The 25,334-nt window shown below is 55.3% G+C and overlaps 1 protein-coding gene across 1 annotated transcript; it reads right to left on the reverse strand.

Annotated features, from left to right (window-relative positions):
* Nucleotides 1-1,566: 1,566 nt before the first annotated feature.
* Nucleotides 1,567-25,140, reverse strand: SPOCK2 (SPARC (osteonectin), cwcv and kazal like domains proteoglycan 2). The gene is made up of 12 exons (XM_090278173.1): nt 25,068-25,140; nt 24,428-24,910; nt 10,334-10,342; nt 9,953-9,998; nt 9,602-9,716; nt 7,937-8,051; nt 6,144-6,258; nt 5,624-5,743; nt 4,985-5,203; nt 3,482-3,544; nt 2,080-2,217; nt 1,567-1,935 (listed from the first exon to the last, which is right to left on the reverse strand). The coding sequence occupies exons 2-12, from the start codon at nt 24,617-24,619 to the stop codon at nt 1,781-1,783; spliced, it is 1,287 nt and encodes a 428-aa protein (XP_090134299.1). The 5' UTR covers nt 24,620-24,910; nt 25,068-25,140; the 3' UTR covers nt 1,567-1,780.
* Nucleotides 25,141-25,334: the final 194 nt, after the last annotated feature.

Genomic DNA, 25,334 nt, shown 5'->3' on the forward strand with positions numbered 1-25,334 from the left:
CCAGGCAGATCCCACACCTTGCCACCCACCCAGCACATAGAGTGCCCCTGCTCACATCTCGGGCTTCAAGGGATGGCCCCTGGTGTCACACAAAGTGTGCACATGCACGCAAATCCAGGCGCAAACACACACACAAACACACACACACTCTCACGCACACTCACGCAGCCCTCACCAGCACTGAAGGGCATCAGAGGTCCAATCTAGGTAGGAAATTCTTCACCAGTGGTGTCAGGGATTTGCTTTGAGAGGGAGAATTAGACAGGCTGGGGGGTGGGGGAAGCACAGGCACCTTCTCATCCACCCTAGCTCCCACCTGGTAAAGAGATTTGAGGAATAGCGAGGTGTGGCCTCAGAGTCCGGCTGCCCCAGTCCCTCCCCACTGACTTTTCACAACTCCAGAAGCCCCTCCACTACAGCGGCCTTAGGGGACCCTCTGAGGGGACAAAGCAAATGCCAGGAGCTGAGGAGGGAGGCCGGAAAGGGCTCATGGCACAGAAGTGCCTCTGCCTTGAGGAGACGAGATGGAAAAAGGTCGAGGTCTCTGCAGCGGGTTGTGGGGGTGTGGGGGGTGTCGTAGGTTTCCTCTGTTCTTCCTTCACAGGTCTCAGGAGAACCATTTCTATTGGTCTGCGTGGGAGGGGAGCTTTTCTTAAGGGGCCAGGAAGATGGATGCACACATACACCCCAGCAAAGACCCAGGTTCTTCACTTGCTTCTGCCTGATCCTCAGGCTTCTAGAGTGGGCCAGGGGACCCCAGTGAGGGGGACAGGGCAGATGTGGCACCTCACATGGCCAGGCAGAGCACACTTACATAATAGCTGCCCACTGCCCTCAAGGAAATGCCTCCCTACCCCCAAGACTCACAGAAAGAGGCTAGACTATTCTGGGTCTTTCATTCAGGGCTGTCCTGTCTGGATTGGCAAGGGCAGACTCTCCCTGCCAGTCAGCCCCGTCTGCCCCACACCCCACATCACCCCCAGGCAGCCTTCCCTCCCCCCGTGTTTCAGCTTGTGCCCCCAGCTCCTTCTTGGCCACCTCAGTCACACTGGCTTGGAGTAGGAAAGTTTCTCTAGTGCTGGGGAGCCCCCCAAAGGGAAAGGGCTTGCTGGAGTGAGTGTCCTGGCCCATCTCAGCTGAGGCTGGGGGGAGGCTGTCACAGCCAAATTGGCCGAGCTTTGGGAAGACCCCCAGCCAGCAGACCGCTCATTGCCCTCCCTCCCCTCTGCAATGGGGACATGCCAGCAGGCTAGGGTTTGACCCAAGAAGAGGGAGGAGGTATGGCAGGCAGGGGCAGGAGGAGTCAGGGCTTGCTGAGCTGAGGGTAGCTAATCAGGACCAGGGTGTCAGGGCAGGCCTGGATGCAGCTAGGGGACATGGCTGGAGGGGCATTCATCAACTTTGACCTTTCAGTGGGTTAGTATATATGTGTGAACATGTGTATTTGAAAACTAACAACAAATGGAAAGAAAATAACTACAAGGAGGCCAAAGGTCTTTAGGTGACTCCCTCTACCAAGAGCAGTGTGGACCAAGGACACATTTGTCAGTGCATGCTACATACACACACACACACACACACACCACGCACACACGTGCGGGCACACACAAACAGGCATTCTCACGTCCGGGCCTCAGGCGTGCCGTGCACACTCACACTCCCACTCCTCCTGTTGAAGCCAGGGTCCTTCCGAGTGTATTATCTGGATCCATCATAAGCTGCCTGCTTCTGTCCAGGTCCCTGCTTGCCCGTCCCCCTGCCGCGGCCCCCCGAGGACCGTCTACCAGATGTAGCCTCCATCGTCGGCCTCGCCTGCCTCGCTCTCTTCCTCTTCCGCCTCCTCACCCGCTTCCTCCGCTTCCTCCGTCTCCTTCTCCTCCTCGTCCTCCCAGCCAACACCGCTCCCAAAGTCCCCTGAGAAGCCCACGATGTCGTCTGTGGGATGAATAAGCCAGGGGACGATTAGGGCCCCACTGGCCGCCTCTCCCCGTGGCCAGCTGGAAATCCTGCCCGCCAAGCATGTCCCCACCCAGGCCCTCCCGGGCAGGTCAGCACCCCGTGCTGTTGCGCGGCCCTTACCGCAGTCGGGGCTCCCGCTCGTGCGGGTGCCGGTCAGCTCCAGGCCCAGCTGGTCCACACACCAGCAGTCACCACTGCTCTGGTCGCACTGCATTTTCCGGTAGTAGCCATCCTCGTCGCAGCTCGGGATGAAGACTCCTGGATGGGAGGGGACCCGGCAGGGTCAGAGCAGGGGCTAGAGGCATGGGCTCTTCAGGGAGGTGGCCCTGGAGCCTTGGACGTGACCACCCAACAAGCCTGGATGCAAGTGTTTCTTCCAGTGCCACTGACTGGAGACGAGAAAACCCACCTCCCTAAAAACCCTGCACAGGCCCCGTGATGGCTCCCTTCCGCCTCCACTCGGTGGCCCAAGTCTTGTTGGAGGGCCAGTCTGATCTCATCGTGCTCAATGCCCTCCACCCACGGCGGCTCCTCTGTCCTGGCTATGCCCCGCTGGCAATGCCCAGGCTTCTGCCCTCGGCCTCTCTGACTCTGACCCTTTCCCTCAGGCTCTGGGACTGCTGCTCCTCCGTCTACTCGACAGACATCTTCCCCCAAAGATAGACTCTGCCCACTTAGGGGGCTGAGGCACACATAGAAATCATAGCACCAGCACCACAGGATGGATGCCAGGAGGCCCAGCAAGCATGCCCGGGAATACAGACCGGAGATCATGGTGGTCCACCCCTGAAGGCCACTGGGCTCTCGGCCCACATGGGTTGGCAGTGTGGTTTCCATGTTCATTTTCACAGGCACTGGTCTCATCAGCCTAGTTACATGCCCAGCTGCTCTCAAGGAGCTATGAAGCCCCACGTGATCTGCCTCTCAGACCTCTGTCCCCACAACAGCCACACTCCAGCCACATGGGACCTTTCTTTCTGTTCCCCAAAGACCTTGAGCGTTTTCCTGCCCTCAGCTCTGCACTTGGCTGGCTCATTCTCATCCCTCAGGTCTCCCCTTGAAAGCCAGCACCCCAGAGGGGCCTTTGCTGAGCCGCAGGTTAACCTGTGTCTACCCGAACTCTCCCTCAGCACCATACGTATGCCAGTCGCCAGTGGCAGCACTGCGGTCTTTGGTGTGTGGCGTCCCAAGCAGCCTGTGCGTTTGTGGGGCCGGAGCCCAGTCTGTGTTGCCCATCCGCTCTGACCTCGGCTGGGTTGGTTGTTGTGTCTCACGGCTGAGGAACCTTTTGTATCCCAACCTCTAGCTCCAACAGGGGTAGGCAAAAATTAGTGCTGAAGACACACACTTATTGGGGGCGCTGATTGGGAGACCCTGCCCCACAGCAAGGATGACTTCTCAGGCCATGTCTCTTTGGGCTCAGCATCCTCCCTAATACCCAGGGTCTGGACCCTCTGGGTCTCAGGGGGACCTTGGGGTACCGCTCCTTGCCTCCACCTCTGACCCCAGCCCAGACCCTCACCTGGCTTCTTCTTGGCAGCCTCCTGGATCTGGATGCGTTCCAGCTCCACCAGGCAGGGGGGCTCTGCAGGGAGAGAAGCAGCCTCAGATGAGGGCCATCCCATGGGGCTGTGTCCCCCTCCCAAGGTTTAGAAACCCCGGCAGGGGGCTCTGCAAGATGAAAATGGCCAGGCTCAGATCTGGAGCTACCCCACAACGGTGGGAGATGCATGACCCCTTTAATGTCCCCACAACTGACACAGGAGCACCATGAGACAAAACACCCAAGCTCCAACTCACGGAGGCCATTCCCTGGCTGTGGGGTTAGGCTGAGCATCCCCCAAAGCCCAGGGCTCTGAGAGTGTGGATGACCCATGGGATGAGTAAATGGGATTCAAAAGAGGAGTGAACGCACACACTCCCCAGGGGTAGAGGTCCCAGGGGGAACATAAGATAACAGAGGATGATAGTTGGAAACCTGAAAATAATTGGCAGTCAAATATAACTTGTCTAGGACCCCGAGAAGCTCCCCAGCCCTTCTAGCTGGAGGCCTGGCCGATGGTAAAATGAGATCTGTTTCCAGGCTCCTGCCCAAGAAGACTGATGTACAGAATTGACAGAATGAGCTTCAGAAGCCTGGAGAGTAAAAGTGAGGGAGCAATGCAGGTAGCAGGGGAGCTGGGCAGTCAGGGGCAAGAAAACTGATGAAAAGACCTTGTTTGGTGAAGGGATTTGTCATTTACACAGTGCTCTGCACCCAGATTGTCTCAGTTCATCCTCATAACAGTCTGAGGTAGGTATTGTCGTTTCTCGATTCAGATGAAGAACCGAACTCTGAAAGATTCAGTTACCTGCCCAGGGTCCCAAACCAGCATGTGGCAGAGCTCTAGCAGAAGCCTGAGCCTCGGGCCATGGACGATACACCACTTCCACCCCACGGCCACATGGAGCCAGGCAGGGCAGCAGGGCCTACCACAGGGGATGGGCTGGGACCCCTTGGGACCTCAGTTTCCTCATCAGTGACAGTTGCCACTTGGCCTAGATGATCTCTAAGCGCATGTCCAGCTGTGGTTCTGGGTATATAAAGCCAGCAAATAACTCAATATCTCTAAGGCTAATGATCCCCTATATAATCACATATTTGGGGCAAATAATGTGAGATGAGCCCCAAAACAGACTCATGGAGAAGCCAAAGTAGCTTTAGCTTTAGGACCCATCAGCCCCTTCCGAGACCCTCCAAAGGTCCCTAGAAATGTCACACTTGTAGTTTTTAATACTCTGTCTTTAAGAAGGCCTCCAGCAGTGCATCAGCTTCAGGATCCACACAATCTGGACCCACATCGGAGCCTGCTGAGGAAGGGTTTCAATGTTGGCTTCATTGCGAGAGTACAGGAAGTGGGTGAGCTGGGATAGTTTTCGGACCAGGTAGCTGACCAAGACAGAGCCACTCTGATTCACAAAGAGAGCCTGGAGCAAGAGGCAGAGCCCGGGAGGGCCAGGGGCCCTAGCCAGGGGCCACACTCACTTTCCCTCCAGAAGCAGAAGCACCACTCAGCAGTGGAGACACGGCCATCCTTGTAGGTGTCGCAGGAGTTGAAGAAAGGGCGGATGCAGACCTCATACTTGTCCAGGTTGATGGCAGCCAGCTCCATCTGGTCCAGGAAGAGGTCAGCACTGGTGTCCAGCTTGGAGAACATCCAGCCAATGGAGTCCTTGCAGCTGGCCCCCAGGCTCTTGTCCAGGCCTGGGGAGAAGACCAAGGTTCCAACATGCTCACAGTATCATTCTGTCCATAGATCCCTTCACCTTTCCATCAGCCCCCAGCCCTCTGTTCAAGGTCAGATCCATCCCCTTGCCTCTACCTAGCCCTGCACCTAAACCATTCAAAACTCTGTTTAAAAGCCATTCAGAGAAAATAATTCCTTACCTTCCCTTGGCTACATTTCAGGGCCTAAGCGCCTCCCACCTATTTTAAGAACTTCTTCCTATCAGATAACCCAAATCCCTTCTGTCTGGTTGAAGCTGACTGTCCCGGGGTCTAGGGTTTAAGCTCTTTTAGAGGCTCAGAGTCCAGCAGGAGGGAGAACAAGGTGGGCTTCTCCCAGGGCACACCTGTCTCCTCATCTCCCTCCCACCTCCCAGGCAGAACAGCCGGCTCCTGTACCACTGGCTGGGCCGGCTCCGCTGCTGGTTGAGCCATTCTGCTTTGAGTTCTCGTGGAGGAGCTGGAACCAGTCCCGCAACCGATCCCCCAGGTCGGCCAGGTCCTGACCCGTGCAGGTCTCTGCAGAACAGGAAGAGAGGTGGAGGGTGAAGGTGAGTGAAGCAGCAGGCATGACCTTAGCTTGGGATGATGCCCTCCAGGCCAGGAGGCAGGGCAACTGTCAGGGAAGCCACAGGCAGGGAAGTTAGAAATTAGAGGCTCCCTCTCCCACTCTCCCCCATCTTCTTCCTCCCCCTCACTCCCTAGCACTAAAATCACCGCATGGGAGCCCTGTGGCTGAGATCCAAGCCCTCATGGTATGTTAAACAGGCCCCAACCCCAGGCCAGTCCCTGTTTTAACCACTTCTCCCTCCCTGCTCTGTAAACCTCTCTCACCACGCTAAACCCCTGGCAGCAGGACCTCCCCTGGCAGCGGGACCCACCCCAACCTGTCCTGCTGCCGCCCAGCACTCCTCATTACCTGGTTTGCCATTCATGGTGGAGGTGGTAGCATGCTCGGTGGGGCAAGGACAGGGGCCCTCACATCTCACCGCCAGCTGCTTGCTGCTCAGGCAGGCCTGCTGCTCCAGCTTACACTGCACAAGGTGAAAGGTCAGTGGGTGAGGGGGCCTCACCCCAGGGGGCCCTGCAGCTGGGGACACCCGCAGGACAGGAGGACAGCGCCGGTGAGCAGCAGTCCACCTGGTCCCCCTGGCGGCCATGGGTGCACAGCACAAGGGTCAGCAGGCCTAGGAAGGGGGTGTTAGCAATCTAATGTGCCCTTGAACCCTACTCTGCAGCAGCCTGCCCTCTGCACATTTCTTTCCCAGGACACCTGCCTCCTCATCCCCTCACCCCTAGCCACCCACCTCCCCTTTTCAGCTATTGCTCACCCCCTCCTTGCCCTCAAGGTCTCTCCTCCCGCTCACCTGGGTCCCTGGGTCCCTGGCTGCTGGCCCCTCCCTCAATGGCCTTTCCACAGTCGTTTCCCTGGGCTTTGCTCCGCTCTCTTGATAACAAACAGCTACTGGCTATTAAACATCTGCTAATTCCTGGGCCTTTACTAACAACACTCGGCTGCAGCTGTTCGCTGAAGCCAGCTGCTGAGAGAGGCTCATCCATTCCTTGCCTTTAAAGCCTTTTCCCCTGGTGGCTTCTGGTTTCTCCCCGCGGAGTGACCGCTAATGAGAGGCAGGTCACAGCATCGTTACAGCATTATCTCGTCTGGTCCCCCTCAGCTCTGTGAGGGAGGAATTGTGTTTCTTGTGCTCAGCAGAGGACATGGAAGCCAGGGGCCACGGGGCCGTGATGGAAACCAGACCTCCTGATGCCCTCCCTCTGCTTCTCCACAGGACAGCGCCCTGACCTCAGACCACAGCTCCCTGCCCAAACCTCCCTGTGCCCTGGGAGTGTGACACAGCACTCTCCTCCTCCTCCTCCTGCTGCTCCCACGCCTCTGTCAGGCCGCCTCTCTCCCCTATATCCCTCCACCTGCAGCTCCTGGTCTCAGCCTCCTGCCTTATTCTCTCTCTCCCTACCCTCCCATAAATGGGTGACTTCATCACCCATGGTGGTGGGGAGGGGGGCTTGTTCTTAAATCTGCATGTCACCCCCAAAGTGTTCTTAAGCCCTAGAACCCAACCCAAGCTAACAATCAGTGCCCTCCAAACTCCCTGCTCCTCATTGCTGGCAGATGTATTCACAATTAGCACCTGCACTTCCACAGCATTTTAAAGTTTATAAAATGCTTCTCTAAACGTTGTATCATTTAATCCTCACCAAAAAGTCCTATAAGGTGGGACTTCCTTCCCCCAACCACTGTTCCTTCCCACATCGTCACCTCATGGAGTGGTATTTCCTCCTGGCAGGGTCCTTGCTGGTGAACACCACCGCCTCTGTGTGGGATTTGTCTGTGGAAAGCTCCATCCTTCATGCTGGGTCACTGAACCACACACCTCCATCCTTCCATAGTTTCTGGTACTTTATTCTAACTGGCAGTCACCTGCCCACCTGCCTCCCCCAGGCCCCATCCCCTTCCTGCACCTGCATGAGGGGCAGGGGCACAGTCTGGTTCCCTCTCTGGTAGCCCCAGCCCAGGGCTCAGGTGTCCCTGCTCGGATTGGCTACATGGAAGGCACTGACCCGAGCCCTTCTGGCCCTGCTTCAGTGCTGGGAGTCCCTCAGGAGGCCCTGGCTGGCTGTTCAGTCCTGCTTCTGTGGCCTCGAGTGCACCCCACCCTCAACCCCACCCCACTTGGGGCCAGGGCTCCTCACCACCGAGCTGTAAGTGTGGCCATCAGAGCCGCACACTGAGGCGAGCTGGGCCACATGGCAGGGCTTGCAGGTGGTATCTTTGTTTGCATGGAGTTTCAGGGCCGGCTGCTTGATCCTGCAGGAAAAGAGGGGTGGGGAGGGTGGGAGGACAGAGGTGAAAATGAGGTAGGGACAGGAAAGAGAAGGTTCAGGAAACCGGTTCCAAGGAGAAGCTGGTCCTAGCAACCTACAGTCTCCCTGACCCTGCCACCATCTCCCTTCACCTCCAGCCAGACCCTCCTCCAGCTCAAAAGGGCTGGGCCCACTGGGCAGGGTAGAGACTCCCAGCTTCCCCTTTTCCAGGGTTACTGAGTCCAGCAGGGCCTTCAGGCAGCCATTCTGGGTCCGACTGTAAGAGGTAAAAGGGAGTCCCGCTTGGCTTAAATGGTCAGACCAAAACAGAGGTTACAAACTGGTGGCCCACAGGCCATGTCTGGCTTGCAGACTCATTTTGTTTGGCCACCAAGGGTTTTCGTTTTTAAGTGAGTTATTTACCAACATATACAAAATAGAAGAGTTCCCATAAAAACCTGCATTCCCGGCCTTTCTTAGCAAAATGGCAGATGTGGCGGTCCTGCTCCTGCATTCCCACATGGCCCTAGTCAGCCAGTGCCCCTTTCCACAGGGCCTGGCCCACCACAGTGGCCCATCACTGAGCTCTCTTCACAAATTTACATTACCTGCCAGGCCCTGCAGGCACCTAAAACCATAACCCTAAGTCTCTGGGCTCTGATTTTATGATTCAGGAAAAGAGGGGAGGGAAGTGGGACCTTTTCTAGGGGTCTTGGCACCATGCAGGGCCTTGTCCTTGGACAGAGTGAAGGCCTCCAATGCCCTTCATCCCTCCCCTCCTCTGTAAGCCTCAGAAGCTTCGACCTTAAATATTTCAGGAAGTCATTGCATGTCAGAGCTGGAAGGAACCTCAAGCTATTTGGGCCAACCTATTAGTCTCACAGACATGGACACCAAGGCCCAGAGAGGACCTGTGGCTTTTCTCAGGGTCCCACATGTCTGGTGACTGATCTCTCATAGTGCAGTGGCTTTAAGTTAGTCCACAAATTCCCTGACACTCCTCCCTTCCAACGATGGAGCTGAATCCCCATCCTCTAGAGTATGGCAGTACTTATGACCCGCTCCTAATAAATAGAAGTGGCAGAAGTAATGATGCGTAATTTCCGAGACCGGGTCATAAATGACGTGTGGCTTCCTCTTTGCTCTCTCTCTCCGTCGAATGACTCATCTTAGGGAAGCCAGCTGCTACCTTGGGAGGACACGGAAGCATCCCTAAGGAGAGGTCCAGGTGACTAGGAACAGAGGCTTCCAGCCAACAGCTGTGTCAGGAGCTGGGAAGTGAATCCTCCTGCCCCAGTCCAGCCTTCAGATGATGCAGTTCCACCCCGCAACTTGGTCGTAATCTCATAACAGACCCTGAGCCAGAACCATTGTACAGAAGCATCTGGATTCCTGACCCTCATAAAATGTGAGATAATACACATTTCTTGTTTTAAGACACTAAGTTTTGAGGTAGTTTGTTTCACAGCAATAGGTAACTAATGCACCAGAGAGGGTCGGTCAAGCCCTTGCTCTGTAAGCAAGCCCTCTCCAGGGCTCCCACCTCCCCCTCACCTGTGCTCCAGCTTCTTGCGGCTAATACACATGGCCCGCTGGAAGCCCTGGGCGATGCACACCTTGTGACGGCTGCATTTCACCTTCTGGCAGGGGTCCTTGGTGGTGTCCAGGGCTGCAAGAACACATGATCAGAGCTCCTGTCAGCTGGGAATCAGCGCTAGAGACCCCAGGAGCCCCAGCCCCACTTCTGAGCTTGCAAGCTCCTCTCTCCAACAGCTCTTGATAACCAGAGATCCTCAGCTCCTTGGCTGCCCAAAGAGCTCCCAAGGCCAGGGTCAGGACTTGCCCTTTGGCCTCAAGTCTTCATGGGCGTCAGTTGCCTTCACTGACCTAGGCGGGGCATGTTACCTTCATCTCCTTGCTGATTGTCCTCCCAGCTCTTGATGTAGTCATCCTAGGAAAGGACAGTGAGGGGTAGCGGAGAAGGGAGGGGCCAAGATTCACATCTCAGAGTGGGTCCAACTCCAGGGCCAGGGAGAGAAGTGCTTGCACATGTATATTGCCACCATCTTGGTGGCTGCCAAGATGACCCCCGTCCACCCAGGGCCTGCCAGCGGCCTCCCCCAGAACCTCTACTCCCCTAAACCCATGTTCAGAATCCCTTCCAGCTTTTCCTGTAACCTCCTTATCCTACCCCACCTCTGCTTCCCACACTGGATGCTATGGGGCAGAAGTTAGGGTGAGTATGCAGAGAGAGGAGGGGAGAGTGGAGCTCCAGGCAGTACTCACCTCCACCTCCTGGGCATCAGGAGCAGCAGCAGGTCCCAGGAATGAAGCAGGAAGAGAAAGGGAGAGATGGGGATTTCAGTGAGGCCAGCTCTCAGACCACGTGATCCCAAGGCACCCCGGCCTCGTGGCACAGCTGTGCACACTGCACAATGGTCTTTGATTGCTATGGTCCTCTGACCCCTAGAGCTTCTAATTGGAGGAAGGTATTCCTATGTTTTCGCCACAGACAGCTTCAGACCTGGGCCCACTTAGGCTGGCCCCAAGGAGCAGTAGGGGTGAGACCCGTGGCATTGAGAGGGTGGGGCCCCATCCCTCTCCTCTGGGCCTTGAAACTATTCCCAATGGCCCACCCCTGTCCCCACCATGAAGACAGATGTCTGAGGGGCCCATACTTCCTGGGAAAAGTGATTCTCACACCTGTGCCCTGGATGTCCCAGAAACACCTCTCTCCCTTTGCTAAGGGGCCCGCCTTGGCCATCCTCTCCTGACACGTGCCCACGTGTGAGTGAGGTGGGAGGAGGGCTCCCTTCTAGGCTGCTTGGGGACTGTCATTACTCAAGGCTTGACTTTCCTGCAGAGTCCAGAGGGTGCACTGAGAGAAGTGGGGTCGCAGTCCCTCCAAATGTTGATGGCTCCCTCAGCTACCACAGTCCAGCTGCAAATACTCAGATTCAGAGGATCCTGAACTGACCCTCTTAGGTCATCTGGCCAAGCCCCCTCTGTGTACTGGGGAGGCCTGGAAGCCCAGACACAGGAAATGACCTGACCCAGGTCCCACCCTCCCAGAACTCAGGTCTCCTGACCCCCAGCACAGACCCTTCTTGTGGCTACAGCACAGCCTCCAAGACATAAGGGGCATGAGAGGTTACTCCTCATGAGTGGCCGGAGGCAGAGCAGCTCCCACACAGCCTGGCTCACTGGCACAAGACCATGAACACGTCTGGTTTCCCCACTTTACCCTGTGGGGTGGTGGCATTGCTGAAAACTGGCAAAGAGCTCCCAGGGCGCTCCTGGTGGAAGTTCTGCCAGCCAGGCAGAGGGCTTCTCAGGACTGGAGGGCAGCAGTGCCAAGAAGCTAAGTGCCATCCTCCTCTGGACAGAGGTAGAGGGGCATGAGGAGTGACAAACTGCTCACTTCATCCTGAGTCTCACCCACCCATAGGTCAAAGCAGTGCAGGGCTGAGGTGGTAGTGGTGGTGAGGAGATGACAGTCAGGCCTGCGGAAAAGGGCATGGGGCTCCAGCATCACAGGGCAGCCACATGGGGGCCACAGTGGGCACAAAGGAGGGCATTCAAAACTGCTCTGAAGCCCCAGGGCTCTGTGGCCTTTCGAGTCTCCCCTGGAAGTTGACTAGCATCGGAGGAACAGGCAGAGGCAAGGGCCTCAACAGAACGGCCTTCTAGGCAAAGGCCAGGAAGTTGCCAGGGCCAAGCAGGCAGTTGGGATGTCCAAGCAGCCAGGTGTCCCGCAGTCCTTGAGCCCAGGAGCAGGCAGGAGGAAACCTCAGAAGGGGCTTCCAGAGAACCTGGCCTTGGCGGCCCCCTGGGCACTGAACAGACCAGCCCAGGCTGCAGGCTCAGGCACCTACCCAATTCTACAGAGCGCAGCCTGAGCCTTCTTGAGCCCCTGGGCAAGCTTCCAGAAGACCCCAGGGCCTGGAACCAAGGCACAATTTCCCTCATTCGCTAGGGCCAAAGGAAGCCACACCAGACCTAGCCCTTCTTCTCCAGAAGCTCCTTAGGATAGAGCAGTCCTCTCCACCCCAGATGGGAAATGGAGGCTGAGAGTGGCCAAGTGGCTGAGGCAAATGTGGGGACTGGCCTCTGCCACACTGGGGTCTTCCCAGCTGCTCCTTCATTCCCTGGGAGGGGACCGGGCAGGAAGAGGAGGTGTGAGTCACCTGTCTCCAAGCAACAAGGTCTATGTGCACCAGAACCCACCTGCACCTGAACTGGAGTAGGGAGGGGCCTGTGTGTCCGCCAAGGGCCTCCGTGCCGCTCCCTCCCACACTTGCACCCTACCCTCCCGCCTTAACCTCCAACCAGGCTGCAAGCAGAAGCCTTTTGGACTCAGTACAAAGTGGGTCCTCGAAGGCCAAGATCAAGAATTTCTGATTAGAAATTCAAGGGAAGTAGGGTAGGGAAGAGGGAGTTTTGAGAAAGGAGATTTCACCACGCAGCTCCTTCGTTAGAGCCCTGGTAGGGAGCTACGGCCAACACCCTCCCCCCCAACTCCTCCCCCTGATTCATCCTGCAGGGACTAAGCCCCTTCTGTATACAAGTGCTGTCCTCCGTTCCAGCTAAGCTCTCTGTACCCCTTGAGGAGGGTGGCGTGGAGGAGGGCCTGAGTGATTCTGGATCCTAGGACCCTCACTCTCAGGAGGGTGGCAGCAGTTGACCAGATAGGGATGAGGAGCAGAGAGGGCTCCAGAGTCCTACAGAATCCCAGCGTTCACCCAGCCAGCTCACGCTGGGCAGGAACCTGACTCCAGGAGCTCAGCACCTGGATTAGTGATTATAGAAGATGGTGTCTGAGAAGTGCTTAGTGTCCAAAAAGCACTCAACAAATAAGGGCTGTCACCGTAGAAGAGACCATGAACCTCAAGTACAGGAGATGGTGGAGAATCAGACACAGGTAGGAAGAGGCCACAATCGGAGCCCCTGACATGGAGAAGAGAGAGGCCACCCAAGGTAGAGCAGAGACTGGTGGGATGTGAGGAATCTCCCCAAGGGGTCTGCAGGGAAGGGGTATGAGGAAGACCTGTGGGCAGCATGGGGGCAGAGCCCGGGGACACACTCTGGGGCCCCTGAGGCCGGATGTGGGCTGGTCGTCTGTACACTGAAAAAGAGGCGTTTGTTCACAAGTGTGAATTATGCCTTTCATTGCAACAGTGACTTTATGGCACCCAAGTAGGCTCATTAGCAGTTGTGAGAAATGGTCCGATAAAAACACCAGGTTCTTCCTGGGAGGAGGTCCAGTTCTGTCCCTGTTCTGCTACCGATAGGTGGATCGTGTTTTCCCCTGAAAAAAAAAAGGTATTTGCTCTAGAGCTAAGCCCAGGTTGGAAGGGAGGTGGGTCATAGGCTGAGAGCCATAGTTCTGGGCAAAGGATGAGCATGTCTATTTAGCTGGTTACCTCACCTGGTGAGTTCAGCCAGCCGTGACCAGCCCTGCACACAGTGGTGCTCAGCACGGAGCAGACACGCGGAAAATGTTTGGTGCCTTTAAATGAAGTCCTCTCCAAATATTTTTACAGTATATGTCTATCTTCCTTTTATCCTCACCATCCTGTTAAGTAGGCAGGATCATTAGAATAAACTCCATTAAAAAATGCAAAAACTGAGGCTCAGAAAAGCAGAGCAACAAGCCGAGGGTCACAAGACAGATGAGAAAGTGAGCCAGGACTCTCCGACTGGACCCGACAGGATGACCATACACCCCACCCTACAGGGAGATGGGGTGTCTCATTGAGAGAGGAACAGAGTCTTGCACTGGTAGGGAGGTGGAGAGGACTTAGGACCCAGAATCTGCTCCAAACTTGGCTCCTTGTGTGGCCTCAGCAAGTCATTTCTCTCAGGGTTAAGAGTCCTCCTCTGCCACGTGGGTGCCTCTCAGCTACAGCTGCACATGAGAATCACCCGCAGAGCTTCTTAAACCGTTCATTGCCCGAGCGAGTACCAGCTGAGCCCATGGCAACCTCCTGGGGGCCGGCTCTGGAGAGCTCCCGCTGGGACGGGCAGGCAGCGGAGCGAGCCCACTGCACGGCTCGCTCTCGGGTCTAAGGGCCTTCCAGCTTGGCATCTTGCATCTAATACTCTTCTTATCTTTTCTGGTGTCTTCACCTCTCACGTGGGGACTCAGGGGTGACAAGGAGTAGCTCTGCTCTCCCTCGGAGGGCGCCTCACACAAAGCAGATGCTCAGTGCCCGAGGAACAGGCTGACTCTCTGGAGCGCAGTCTCCTGACTTCTGAGTCCAGGCCTTTCCCCTGGGAGCACACATCCTAGCACCCTCTCCAGTCTGTCAACATCGTGCCAAAGAATGTGCCCTGTCCTTATCTCCCCGCTCCTGTCTCCTCCTCCGCCTGCTCCTCTCTCCAGCCGGCCTCTCTTCATCACATCCTTCATGCCCTTCACTCTTGGACCTTCCCAGCCCCGCCCTCAACCACTGCGGTATTTCCTGGGGCCTCCCCACACCCATCCATCCTCCACACTGCGGCAGCCACAGGGCTCATTCTAGAACACAATTCTGGTCATATCTCTCCCGCCTTAAAAAACCCTTCCCTGAATAGACACTATGCTTTCATTCTGGAAAAAAAGTTGGAACAGGTGAGTAGGTAAAAAGAATTTGTACCAAGGTGTTAACAGTCGTCTCCTCTGGGGGGTAGGAATACAGAGCGTTTTAGCATCGTTCTGTCTTTTTCCAAGTTTCCAAATTTTCTACAGCGTGAACTTGTTTTACTTTTTTAATGAAGGGAAAGACCACCATAAATCTATTTTAAAACCCTCACTGGTTCCCTGTCACCTACAGAAGAAAGTCCACCTTCCCAGCCCCATGTCCCTCCAGTGGCTGCCTCCACGCTGCACCTCGGCATCGCCTCCCTCCCCATCGGGAATGTGCGTCTGCATCCAGCTCAACGACTTCTATTCATCTTTTAAAACCCGCTCAGTCATCACCTTCCCTGAGCTGCTCTATACCCAGTTTTCCTTCAGGCCGAAGGGCCCTGGGAGAAGTTGATTATTGCTCCAGTTATGGAGCAATGTTGATGCTTCCGCCCTATTTAGACAGTCAGTGCCTTGAGGGCAGAGACCATGTAAAATGCACCTGTCTGTGCCTAGCACCTAGCACATAGTAAAAATACTACTCATAATAGCTAACATCTTTTCAGCAATGACCATGTGGGAGGCACTGTACTAAGCATTTTGCATTTATTCTTCACAAGAACCCTAAGAGAAAAATCACTATTATTCTTCCCATTTCTCAGGTGATAAAACCGAGGTTTAGAGAGGTTAAGGGACTTATTCAGGATTACACATCAATTGCACAGCAAAGAGCACTGGTAGCCCCAGAAGTGTGATTCCAGAATCTATGCCTGTAACCAGGACTCGGTACTGCTCCATACACCTGAGCAGGTGCAGGAAGTCCCAGGCCTGGGGCTGGACCCGGTGGGCCCAATCTCAGCCCATGGTGGTTTCTCCAAGGACACCAGCTCTGCTTCAATGCCCAGGCAAGGAGTACTGTAGCCAGAGAAGAGGGATTGGCAGTGGTGGGGGAAAGCACCTGGAGGCCCCCTTCTCCAGGCACTTTCCAGAAATCCCTTCACATGCCTCTGGTTCTGCTAGTTTGGAGCCAACCCATCTCCTGCTTTGATCTTTACAGCTCAGTCCAGTTGCCATGGAGACGGGGCCCACCGTGCCAAGCTGGGGGAGAGACGGTGGTGGTGGTGGTGGTGAGTGCGCAGGCCTAGTGGGGCTTAGGGGCACATGCTGGGTGTTTCCAAGCGCTGTTTACTTCCCGTCATTTTAATTAGCACCCAAATCACCCGCTCACTTCACAGCTTGAATTAACCCAGTCTCTCCCAGCCTCCCCATCTGGTGGAGAGGATGAGACACAGCAGTCAATGGAGCAGAGGAGCAGCCCCACCCACCCAAGGCCCTGGCTTATTGGACTAAAACCCACTGGGCAAATCTCCGCCTGCCTCCTTGCTGCACAATGTGATGGGGAGACTGACCCCCAACATGGCATCAGGGCACCAGGCTGCGGCTTGGCCCTGCCCCTGACCACCAGCAGCACTGCAGGCTGTAGGGTCCTGCCCTCTTCAGACCCCACTTCCTCAGCTCTATGTGAGATGATGCCCTTGCCTTCTTCCCTGAGCTTCAGAGGGACCCAGTGCAATAATGTCTGAGAGTGCTTTGTATACCGGGAAGCTCTGTACTTTCAAAACCCACAAAAGAAGGCCACCAAAGCCCAGTTCTTTGGCACCCAAGGGGGAGCCTGGTGGGGGAGCAAGATGCACTTTTGGGTCTTATGGTCATAGTGGGCCTCAAATGTAGTTTTTTTAAAGAAATTATTGAATTTATTGGGGTGACCCTGGTTAGTAAAATTATACAGATTTCAGGTGTACAACTTCTCTAACACATCATGTATATTGAACTGTGTGTTCACCACCTCAAGCCAAGTCTCCTGCCCTCACCATGTACCTGCCTGTAACCTCTCCTCCCTCCCCCCACCAGCCTTCAATACAGCCTTTTGATGTTGTCTCTAAATGAGGATCTACAGCCAGAGGTACACCGACGGGACCAGAAGATGTTCACCGTGAGTCTTTAAACAAACCACAACTTCTGTAACCCTGTTATGGCATTTCTTTATTTTTTAATCAACCAAGAACCTCTAACACGGGAAGTAGGCCAGGCCCCTCTCAGCCTCCGAAAGGCCCTGTGCTTGGCACTACCCCTGCCTCGTTCCTCAGGAGGGAGCTTCCCATGGGCCCAGCACCCAGAGAAGGCCCCGGAGTGAAGAGGCTCGTTCCTGGGCCCCTACTGCTCCTCCCAGCAAACAGCCAGGGGAGCACAGAGTAAGGGACCTGGAAAAGATTGAGGAGGGGCTGAGCAGGGGCCGCCTGGGCTCCTTCTCAGCTGAGTACTGACACCCCCATCACAAGCCGGGCAGAAGGCATCTGGAGGAGGCAGTGCCCTCCATGTGGAGGAGGGTGGAACTGGAACAGTCATTAAATATTTGCTCCTCTCTCAGAGGGCACGGCAGAAGCTGTTAGGCCTGGACAAACAGAAGGAGACAGGTATCTTGGCAAGCTCCCTGCCTCCCACCTCCTCTCCCCTCAGAGGAATTTCCTAGAGGGCAAAAATGTGCATGTCACTCCCTGCATGCCAGGAGTGCTACCTGGCCTCAGGTATGCCCGCACCAACGCCCTCTGCAGACTCCCTGGGCCTAACCTTTTCTGCTACTCCGGGGGCATCTGGGGCCACCCCATTCCACCCCACCCCTCGTCCTTGGGTTTCTGTTCCAGGCAGAGGCCCCAGGGCTGAGACCAGGGGAGCTGCCTCAGGATCCTCAGTTCCCTTCTGGACATGAGTTGGGGGCAGGGTTTCAATCCCAAGGATCTCAAGCTGAGGAAACAGACAGTGTGGTGAGAGAGAAGATGCCCCTCTCTGGGTCTGTTTCTGTGCCTATACAAGGTGGGACTTAGTGCTTCGTGCTTATGCTGCCGAGGCTCCATCGTTCTGCTCCCCTAGCTCTTCCAAGAGGAGAACTTGGAGAAGAGGGGAAAAGGAGCCTAAACTCATTCAGACTCTTATATGTCCTTGACCCGTGCAAGGGAACAAGGGATCAGGGAAGGAAGGAACCAGAAGCTTGCATCCAGGCAGAGGTGAGACACCAGCCAGGCCTGGCTTGTCCTTCCTGTAGCCTTGACCTCTTCTCAGATGTCTGGGAAGAGAGCAGGAGGGGCAGGGTGCCCTGTCTGGGGGAACCTGTTCACCAGAGGGAGCACAGGTCTGATGTGTGGTTGGCCTGCCCTGTGGGCATACTGAGGTTGGCGCTGGAGGGCTCTGAGCCCCCCACTTCCCAGGAGAAAGGGGGAGGCTGGCTGCAGTCCAGCCCAGACCCACACACACAAAGGCTGGAGGACAGGGAGGCCTGGGGGACAATCTTCCTTCCTGGTGTGGTTCACTCCCTTATACTACAAGTGAATCTGGAGAGTCAGGGCGTTGGGGTTCTAGTTGTGACTGTCCCAACCTTTTGGGGTCCAGAAAGAGAAAGAGACCTTCCCAAATAATGAGCATGGCTCAGTCCAGAGCCCCAGCTCCACCTTGGCCATTTGCTGCCTGAACCCACAGTGCTGTCACCTCAAAAGGACAGGGAGGGTCTTGGATGAGGATTAATTGAGATCCTTCCTAGCTCTCACATTCCACAGTGCATGCATTTATTGAGCACCTACTGTGTACACAAACACCCTGGACAATGCTCTGAGGACAGGGTAGTAAGTTACACCAAGCAGTCTATTCCCAGACCCTGCTCTCTGGGGCTTACCCTGGGAGGTGCGTGACAAACACACATTAAAAACACCAGCAGGAGGACTCTTGAGATACAAGCCCACAGTGTGAGGCCATGAGGCAGCACCAACATGTGCCAAATGAGTTTATGGCCAATAAATACTATAGGAACCCTGAGGAAGGAGCCATACTTCCAACTGAATTCTGGCTAAGCCTCAGTGTCAGAGGCTGTCCCATTGCAAGTACCACATCACCCTAAAGCCCAGAGCTGGGCCCAGGTCTGCCCAGGAGATTAGACATGGTGGTGTCTAAAGTTTGTATCCAGGCCTGTGCCTGGCACACATTCTCCTTGTTTCCAATCGTGAGAAGATCCATGTTACAACTGCAATAAAGAGGAAGAGAAGTGGTATGTCCATCCCCGGCCTGGTGTTTGTCTCCAGATATCACTAAGCCGCATTTCTTAGGTTTCTCAGTCTCGGGCTAATATACATCCTATTTTGATATGGTCACAAATACTTCCTCAGGAGCAAAAGGAAAATCCCTTCTCTAAACCCAAAGACTTGCTGCCCAGCTTGCTCCCCAGGGATGGAGTGGGGTGGGTGGGGTATGTCTACCGGTGAAGCAGCTGTTAACGGGTTCTAGTGCCACCTTCCTGGAGTCACAGAATGATGAGGGCTTGGCAGATGACTCTGTTTGGCCTGCTCATTAACCCAATTGGAAAATCAAGGGCCAAAAATGTGAAGTGGCTCCCCCAAGGCCATACAATTAGTTCTTTCCTCTCGCAAGGAAGACAAACTGAGGATCTCCCTGGGTCCATGGGGTAGGATAGAGTTCTTCCCCTCCTGCAGACAGCCTCCCAACCTTCTGGAGAATGGGAGGGGCTGGTGTTGGCCTTCTGTCCTCTTCAGACGAGCTGGAAGATGAGAGGAGCACAGGACATCCTCTCCAGACAGAGTGCTTTTCTCGCCCTCTCTTCCCAGGACTTGGAGCCCTGTTGAGTATTCAAGAGTCCCTCACCATGGTGACACTGCTCTGGGAGATGCCACCCTGCTTCAGTGTAAGAGAGGATTCAAAGCCAGGGTGGAGAAGAGGCTGGCCAGGACCCCCACTACGGAATCCATTCTGACCGAGCTTGGGGTTCTCCTCACACAGCCACACTTATCCATAAACATCTGTACAGCTCATCCCCACACTTGCATTGGTTTAGATGTGTGGGGCACGGGGGGCTATAAAAAAGCACCTTTGCCTGGCTGCTGTGGCTCAGTGGATTGAGTGTCGGCCTGTGAACCAAGTGTCACTGGTTCGATTCCCAGTCAGGGCACATGACTAGGTTGCACATCAGGTCAGGTCCCCAGTTGGGAGCATGAGTAAGAGGCAACCACACAGTGATGTTTCTCTTCCTCTCTTTCTCCTTTCCCCTCTCTCTAAAAACAAATAAATAAACAAACAAACAAACAAATAAATAAATAAAAAGCACCTTTGTGGCTAAAACTTGCAACTGACCTACTTGGTGATCATGAAACATGAGAATCTGGAATAGCCAGCAGGCACTATTTCCCTGGGCCAGAGCCCAGGGTCACGGTGAAGCCCCGGCAGCTAAGAGGAGCTGCAGGGAAAGAGTGAGTTGGTGAACATACAGCAACATCTTTCTCATGGAGACTGAGGCGTGGTGTGGGCTAGCCCCAGAAATGATGAGCCATCTGGTAGTTTTTCGGTGGGGCTGGAGAGTATTGCCTAAAATGGATGCTCTTCAGCCTCTGAAAAATGTCTTCATGTTTGTGCCTTCATTTCACTCTCTTTGCCTAAAACTGAAGCTCAGGGAGATTATGTGATATACCTGGCATCATGTGCCCAGACAGGGGCAGAGCCAGAACCTGAACCCAAGCCTTCCGACTCCCAGATCAGAGCTCTGCAAGCACCCTGCACTCCTGCCTCACTTGGGTGGAGAAGCTGCCTTTGGAGTGTCACTAGGCCAGAGGTTGGGGAGCATACTGGTGGCAGGCTGCTGCAGACTTTGGCCCACCTTCCTAGAAGATGCTGCTCCTTCCCAGGGTATCCTTGAGACTCAAAGGACACAAGCCAGGCTAGACTCTTCCTTCCCATTCTCACTAAAGGTTAGGCCTAGAGTTCCCTGAAAAGCAGAGTTGAATTAGACAACTTGGGCTCAAATTCCAGCTGTGCCACCTACTAGCTGTTTGACCCTTGGGTAACTGCTTAACTTCTCTGTGCCTCCATTTCTTTAGCCACAAAATGGGTGGACTATAAAGTAATCATAACCACAGGTAACACATATCAAGTGCTCACTGCAGGGAATGGCAGATGTAAGCACTCATTGCAATCAGTGGTTCAACATGTATTACACCTATGTGCCTCCTGGGTGCCAAGCACAGTGCTAGACACTCATAAATATCATTAAAATTTAATGGAAGTAGAGTATAAAGTAGAGAAGAGCCAGGAAGTGCTGCCTAACCAGGCTCTTGGAGCTGCCCGAAGGATGCTGTGTAACGGGCCTGTCTCCTCTCAATTGTCCATCTCTGTCTCTGAGGCCCTGGACACTTTGTTCCAAAGACCTGCAGTAAAATCCCACCTCATTCTGTAGGAAGTGAATCTGGAGATGGCAGCACTGGGGAGCAGGGCTCCGAGAAGCCCAAGCCCACACAGGGTAGGGCGCAGCTAGATCACAACCTCCCCTTATCCTCTGACCTGAAATTCCCTCCTCCAGGGCATTAGAAGAGATCTGCCCAGGCACAGGATCTGAAAGCCCTGGGCCCTATGTAGGGGAGGATTCTCGTCGGCAGCCGTCCGTCTCGAGAGACGATGGTGTAGCTTCTTAAGAGTCTATCTGCACCGCCGAGAATGGCTGTGCAGTCCGACTCGGGAGTGACACGGTATCTGTCTCCTCCCATGTTGAATCGACATCTTGCGATGACGCTGGAGTGTCCTCTCCAGTGAAGCTGAAGCTACAGAGCCTGGGCAGGGTGATATGGAGGGTCTGCTGTTGCCGATGCAGCAGATCCCCCCTCTCTTCGCAGCTGAAGGGTCCAAGGGAAAGATGGAGTCAATACAGCTTGGCTTCAGGTGCGCCGCAGGAGTTGCCGGTGTTGACTACAACGTCAAACCGCCTTAGGGACTCCGGCTCCGGATTTTCTGTCGGGGTTTACTCCCTTAGCCTTTCCCCTGAAGAGGTATGCCGCAAGGCAGCGGAGGTTTTTTGGAGTCAGAGTTTTCCTTCTCTGATGTGCCCTGACTGGAAGATCGAACCAGCGACACTTAGCTCGCAGGCCGACGCTCAATCCACTGAGCCAAACCAGCCAGGGCAGGGGAGGATTACTCCACTGGTAAATCCTGCCTCCACTCTAATCCCAGAGCTCAGAGAAAGAATGCTAAACCGAACTCCTCGCTAACAGCTCAGACCAACTCCACGTCGGAATAATTGCCCAGTCTTTCCTCCCCTTCTTCATTCTTCTGACCCCTTAAATGTGACTCCCTCAATCTGCCCCTCAAGTCAGTCAACACCATTTAAGGAGGCATGTCCTGCACCCATACTATCGCTCCTCCATCCTATTCCCTAAGATTATTCCACTCTCCTGCTCGCCTCCCTTCCAACGAGGCAAACTGGGGACCCCACGCCATTTTGTGATTGATTATGAGCAAGGTTCTGGCTCAACTTAAGAACACCTTAAAGATTCAAAGAAGAAACTCCTGTCTCTCCTTTGAGAAGCCAATGAGCTTATTTTCAAGAAAGCTAGCCTGATGAAATGTATATAAAGCCTGATGCTACTGTGCCCAACCAGAGGGACTTCAGCCCTTAGAATGGGAAGTGGAGCCTCTGCTAATAAGAGGAAGGGTGAGAAGTGTCTGTAGTACTGGCTGCGCCCCTATGTACCGTCTGTGCACAGCACAGTTCCAAGGGGTGCCATTCACATTGTGGCATCCCTGAAGTTATGCAATGCAGCGGCTCTGAGCTAACAGCTTTCTGCCTTTCTGCAAAAGCTGTCAGCGGATCCCCAGAGCCAGACCCTTCTGCACAGCCTTCCTTGACCCTGTCCTCCTGCAGTCTTAAATGGGGTTTTAGAGGAAATCTGCCCTATATAAAAGCCTGAGGCCACCCAAATCAATACATGCCCTAACACTTTTTATGAATGCTATGGGGACAGGTCCTGCCTTTCTTCTGATGAGCTTGGGAGGAAGGAGGAAGTTGTTGGCTCCAATACAGGGAGACAGGTGGGCAGCCCTGTGCCAGGGGTCAAGCAGCCAATCATTTATCCTCACCCACAGAGTTGGCTATTGGAAGCAGGTGGAGAAAGGGAGGTGGGGAGGCATCTCGTATTTTTAAACCTTTACTGTTCTGATTAAGTATTTCTTTTCCCTCTGACCTTCACCGGTCAGATCAAATAGCCAATGAGTCTGAAGGAGGCCTGGACCAGTTATACATGGATTCCGGGTGGGCCAGTCTGCTGCCCCCACCTTGCTGCTGTGGCCAGCCTGCCTTCCAGGCAGCCACAGGAGACTGGAGCTAATCTGTGCTGGGCCTGCAGGGGTCTCAGAAGAGGCCTGACTGGAGCTCCACTCTGCCTTGACTAGACCAATCTTGGGTGGGGCAAAGCCCCCACTCTGTGACCCAGGCTACTCTCCAGAGGACCTGGCAGCATGTGATTCCTTCTGATGAGTTACAGCCTACCAGTAAGACTTGGAGAGAAATAGTCACTTCTCTCACAGTAAAAAGATCTGTAGCTCTCTGCCTCTTCTCATCATTGGGCTGGATATCATATGAAGTGTGTGTGTTTTAAACACATTTGTATGGAACTTCTGGAGGCACGCAAGTTAAAGAGACGAGAAAGGTCACCATGTGCCTTGTACTAAGTGGGTGCAATGAGAGCATTTGGGGAATGAGGAGCAAGAACTGGGGTCGTAGTAGAGGGTTTCTGGGAACTGGCATCAGAGAGCACTAGGTCGCTAGGACCATCAACTGTTCCTCTGGCGCATGGGGCCCGTCCTCCATCTCATCCCCGCCCCCCCCCCCCCCCCCTTCTCTGGGTCGCAGCCACGCCCTCTGCCCTCTACTCCTCACTCTCACTTCCCGGGCTGGGAACACCGCCTCCGGTTTCCCCTCTGATCTACAGGTGCCTGTAAACAAGTGCTGCAGCGTCGCCGGCTCTTCCGCAGCCACCTCCCCAACCCCCACCCCGCAAAGTTCCTCCCAAGGTTAAGCCGGGTTCGGGCAGCTATCTGAAAAGGGCCCCCAGGCCCAGCTTCTGGGCTTTACCCTCTGCTTTTTAAGCACAGGGGTCTATGGAGTCTTTTCTCTGATCGGAAACGCTCCCCCAGCTCAGGGTTGGGCTCCACCCTGAAAGATTGGTTCAAGAAAACCAGCCTCCATTTGTGCTCACGCTGCCCTGCGTGGGCACCCCGGACCTGGCTCTGGAGATCACCCGGGGTGGCCTCGGATATTTTCACCGCCATCGCCTGCCCCCTCCCCCATCGCGAACATGCCTTTCACCATCTCGCTTTAGGACTGCTAGGACCCTCCTTGTCCCCCAAACTCAAAGCCCCAGCCTTGGGCACAGTCCCCTTCTGTGCCCCCTCCCCCAAAGCCCAAGATGGGAGCAGAGAGCACTCGCGCAAGATGATGCTATCTCTTCTTCCCCTCCAGCCCCACCCAGACCTGCCCTTCTGCAGTGCCCCGTAAGTGGAGCCTGCAGCATCCACTCGGCTAGGTGCACACCTCATGGCAACCCACCAAAAAAAGGGGGGGGAGTTGTTGGGGAGGCAGGTCCAAAAAGTCCAACCACAGCCAGGACCTCCGTCCCTCCGCCCTGCATCCCCCAACCCCGGCAACCCGTATCCCTCTTAGCACCCCGCCTGTCACGAGCCAGGGAGACCCAGGGCCGGGGCGCCGGGCCGTGAAGGCGACGACTGACCGGTGGGTGCACGTTGTTGACTCGCGGTGCAGTTAGCTGGCTGCGCTGCGGAAGCCCCTGGCTGCAACGTGCCCCCGCCCCTCCCCGCGCGGGGGTCTCGGCTCCGAAGCTGCCTCCCCAAACCCGTGGCCCTAGCCCTCGGCCCTGGCGTTCCTGCAGACTCACGTCTCGGAAGCGATTCCAGTCCTTGATCTTGCCGCTGTACTGAGAGATGGACGACAGCCATTGCTCGTCCTCCATGAAATTGCCGGGGGTCTCGCCCTCCTTGATCCCTTTGGCGTCGCTTTCAGCCAAGGCGGCCGCCACGAGGAGCAGCAGAAGCGGCAGCGCCAGGCGCCCGCAGCCCGGGGCACGCATCGCGGTCTGGGTCCGACCTGCGAGGGGAGGGTCTTGACTTCTGCAGTATTTCAGTGTCCTTTCTCCCACCCCACGGTAGTCGAAGCAAACGCTGTCGTCTTCCTTAGCCCTTCTCCTGGCTCTGGTGACAGTCGGATAGTGGGTCGCGGCTGAGATGTGACCTGGTTAGGAGATGCACTTGTCTGAAGAAGCCCTGCGCTGGACGCGGAGAGCAAGAGAATCAGAGAGGCTGCGCCAGCAGGGGCCGCGTCTGTAACTGTAGCATCAGCATCACGTTTGACATCATCATACCTGGTTTAAAAAAAAAAAAAAAAAAAAAAAAAAAAAAAAAGGAGGGGGTAGATTTCAAAGGGAGGCGCTAGATGAGAGCGTCCAACGCCAGCCCGCCGCAGAGCCCAGCCCAGCCCGGCCCGGCCCAGCCCGGCCCGGCGCTCAGGGAGTCGCAAACCTAGGAATCCGAACAGGAGGCCTCCCTGCTGCCTTTCCAAGGGTGGCGAGCAAGAAGAGGGGTCTCCCCAGGGAAGATGGAAGTGGGAGAAGACGCAGAACTCTCCGGTTACAAAGCCAGCCAGGCTCAGGTGTCCAAAAGGGAATTCGGCCACAGACACTCTTTCTCTCCCGCCTCGCTGCCCACCAGAGGGGCCTGTGCCGCCGCCCTGACAGCTGGCTTCCCGCGAGCTATGGCTCTACAGTAATGGGTGGCTACGTGAAGACA

Source organism: Furipterus horrens, unplaced genomic scaffold (assembly GCF_987537825.1).
Source record: "Furipterus horrens unplaced genomic scaffold, mFurHor1.1.pri manual_scaffold_5, whole genome shotgun sequence".
NCBI classification, from domain to species: domain Eukaryota; kingdom Metazoa; phylum Chordata; class Mammalia; order Chiroptera; family Furipteridae; genus Furipterus; species Furipterus horrens.

Bases quoted from the DNA above. Each gene is read 5' to 3' on its own strand.
- SPOCK2 (XM_090278173.1), bottom strand. From the start codon at position 24,619: ATGCGTGCCCCGGGCTGCGGGCGCCTGGCGCTGCCGCTTCTGCTGCTC. The intron at 9,717-9,952 runs GTAACATGCCCC...GTGTTCTTGCAG, and splicing joins CAATCAGCAAGGAGATGAAG to CCCTGGACACCACCAAGGAC. The intron at 8,052-9,601 runs GTGAGGGGGAGG...CTTTTCCTGCAG, and splicing joins CGCAAGAAGCTGGAGCACAG to GATCAAGCAGCCGGCCCTGA.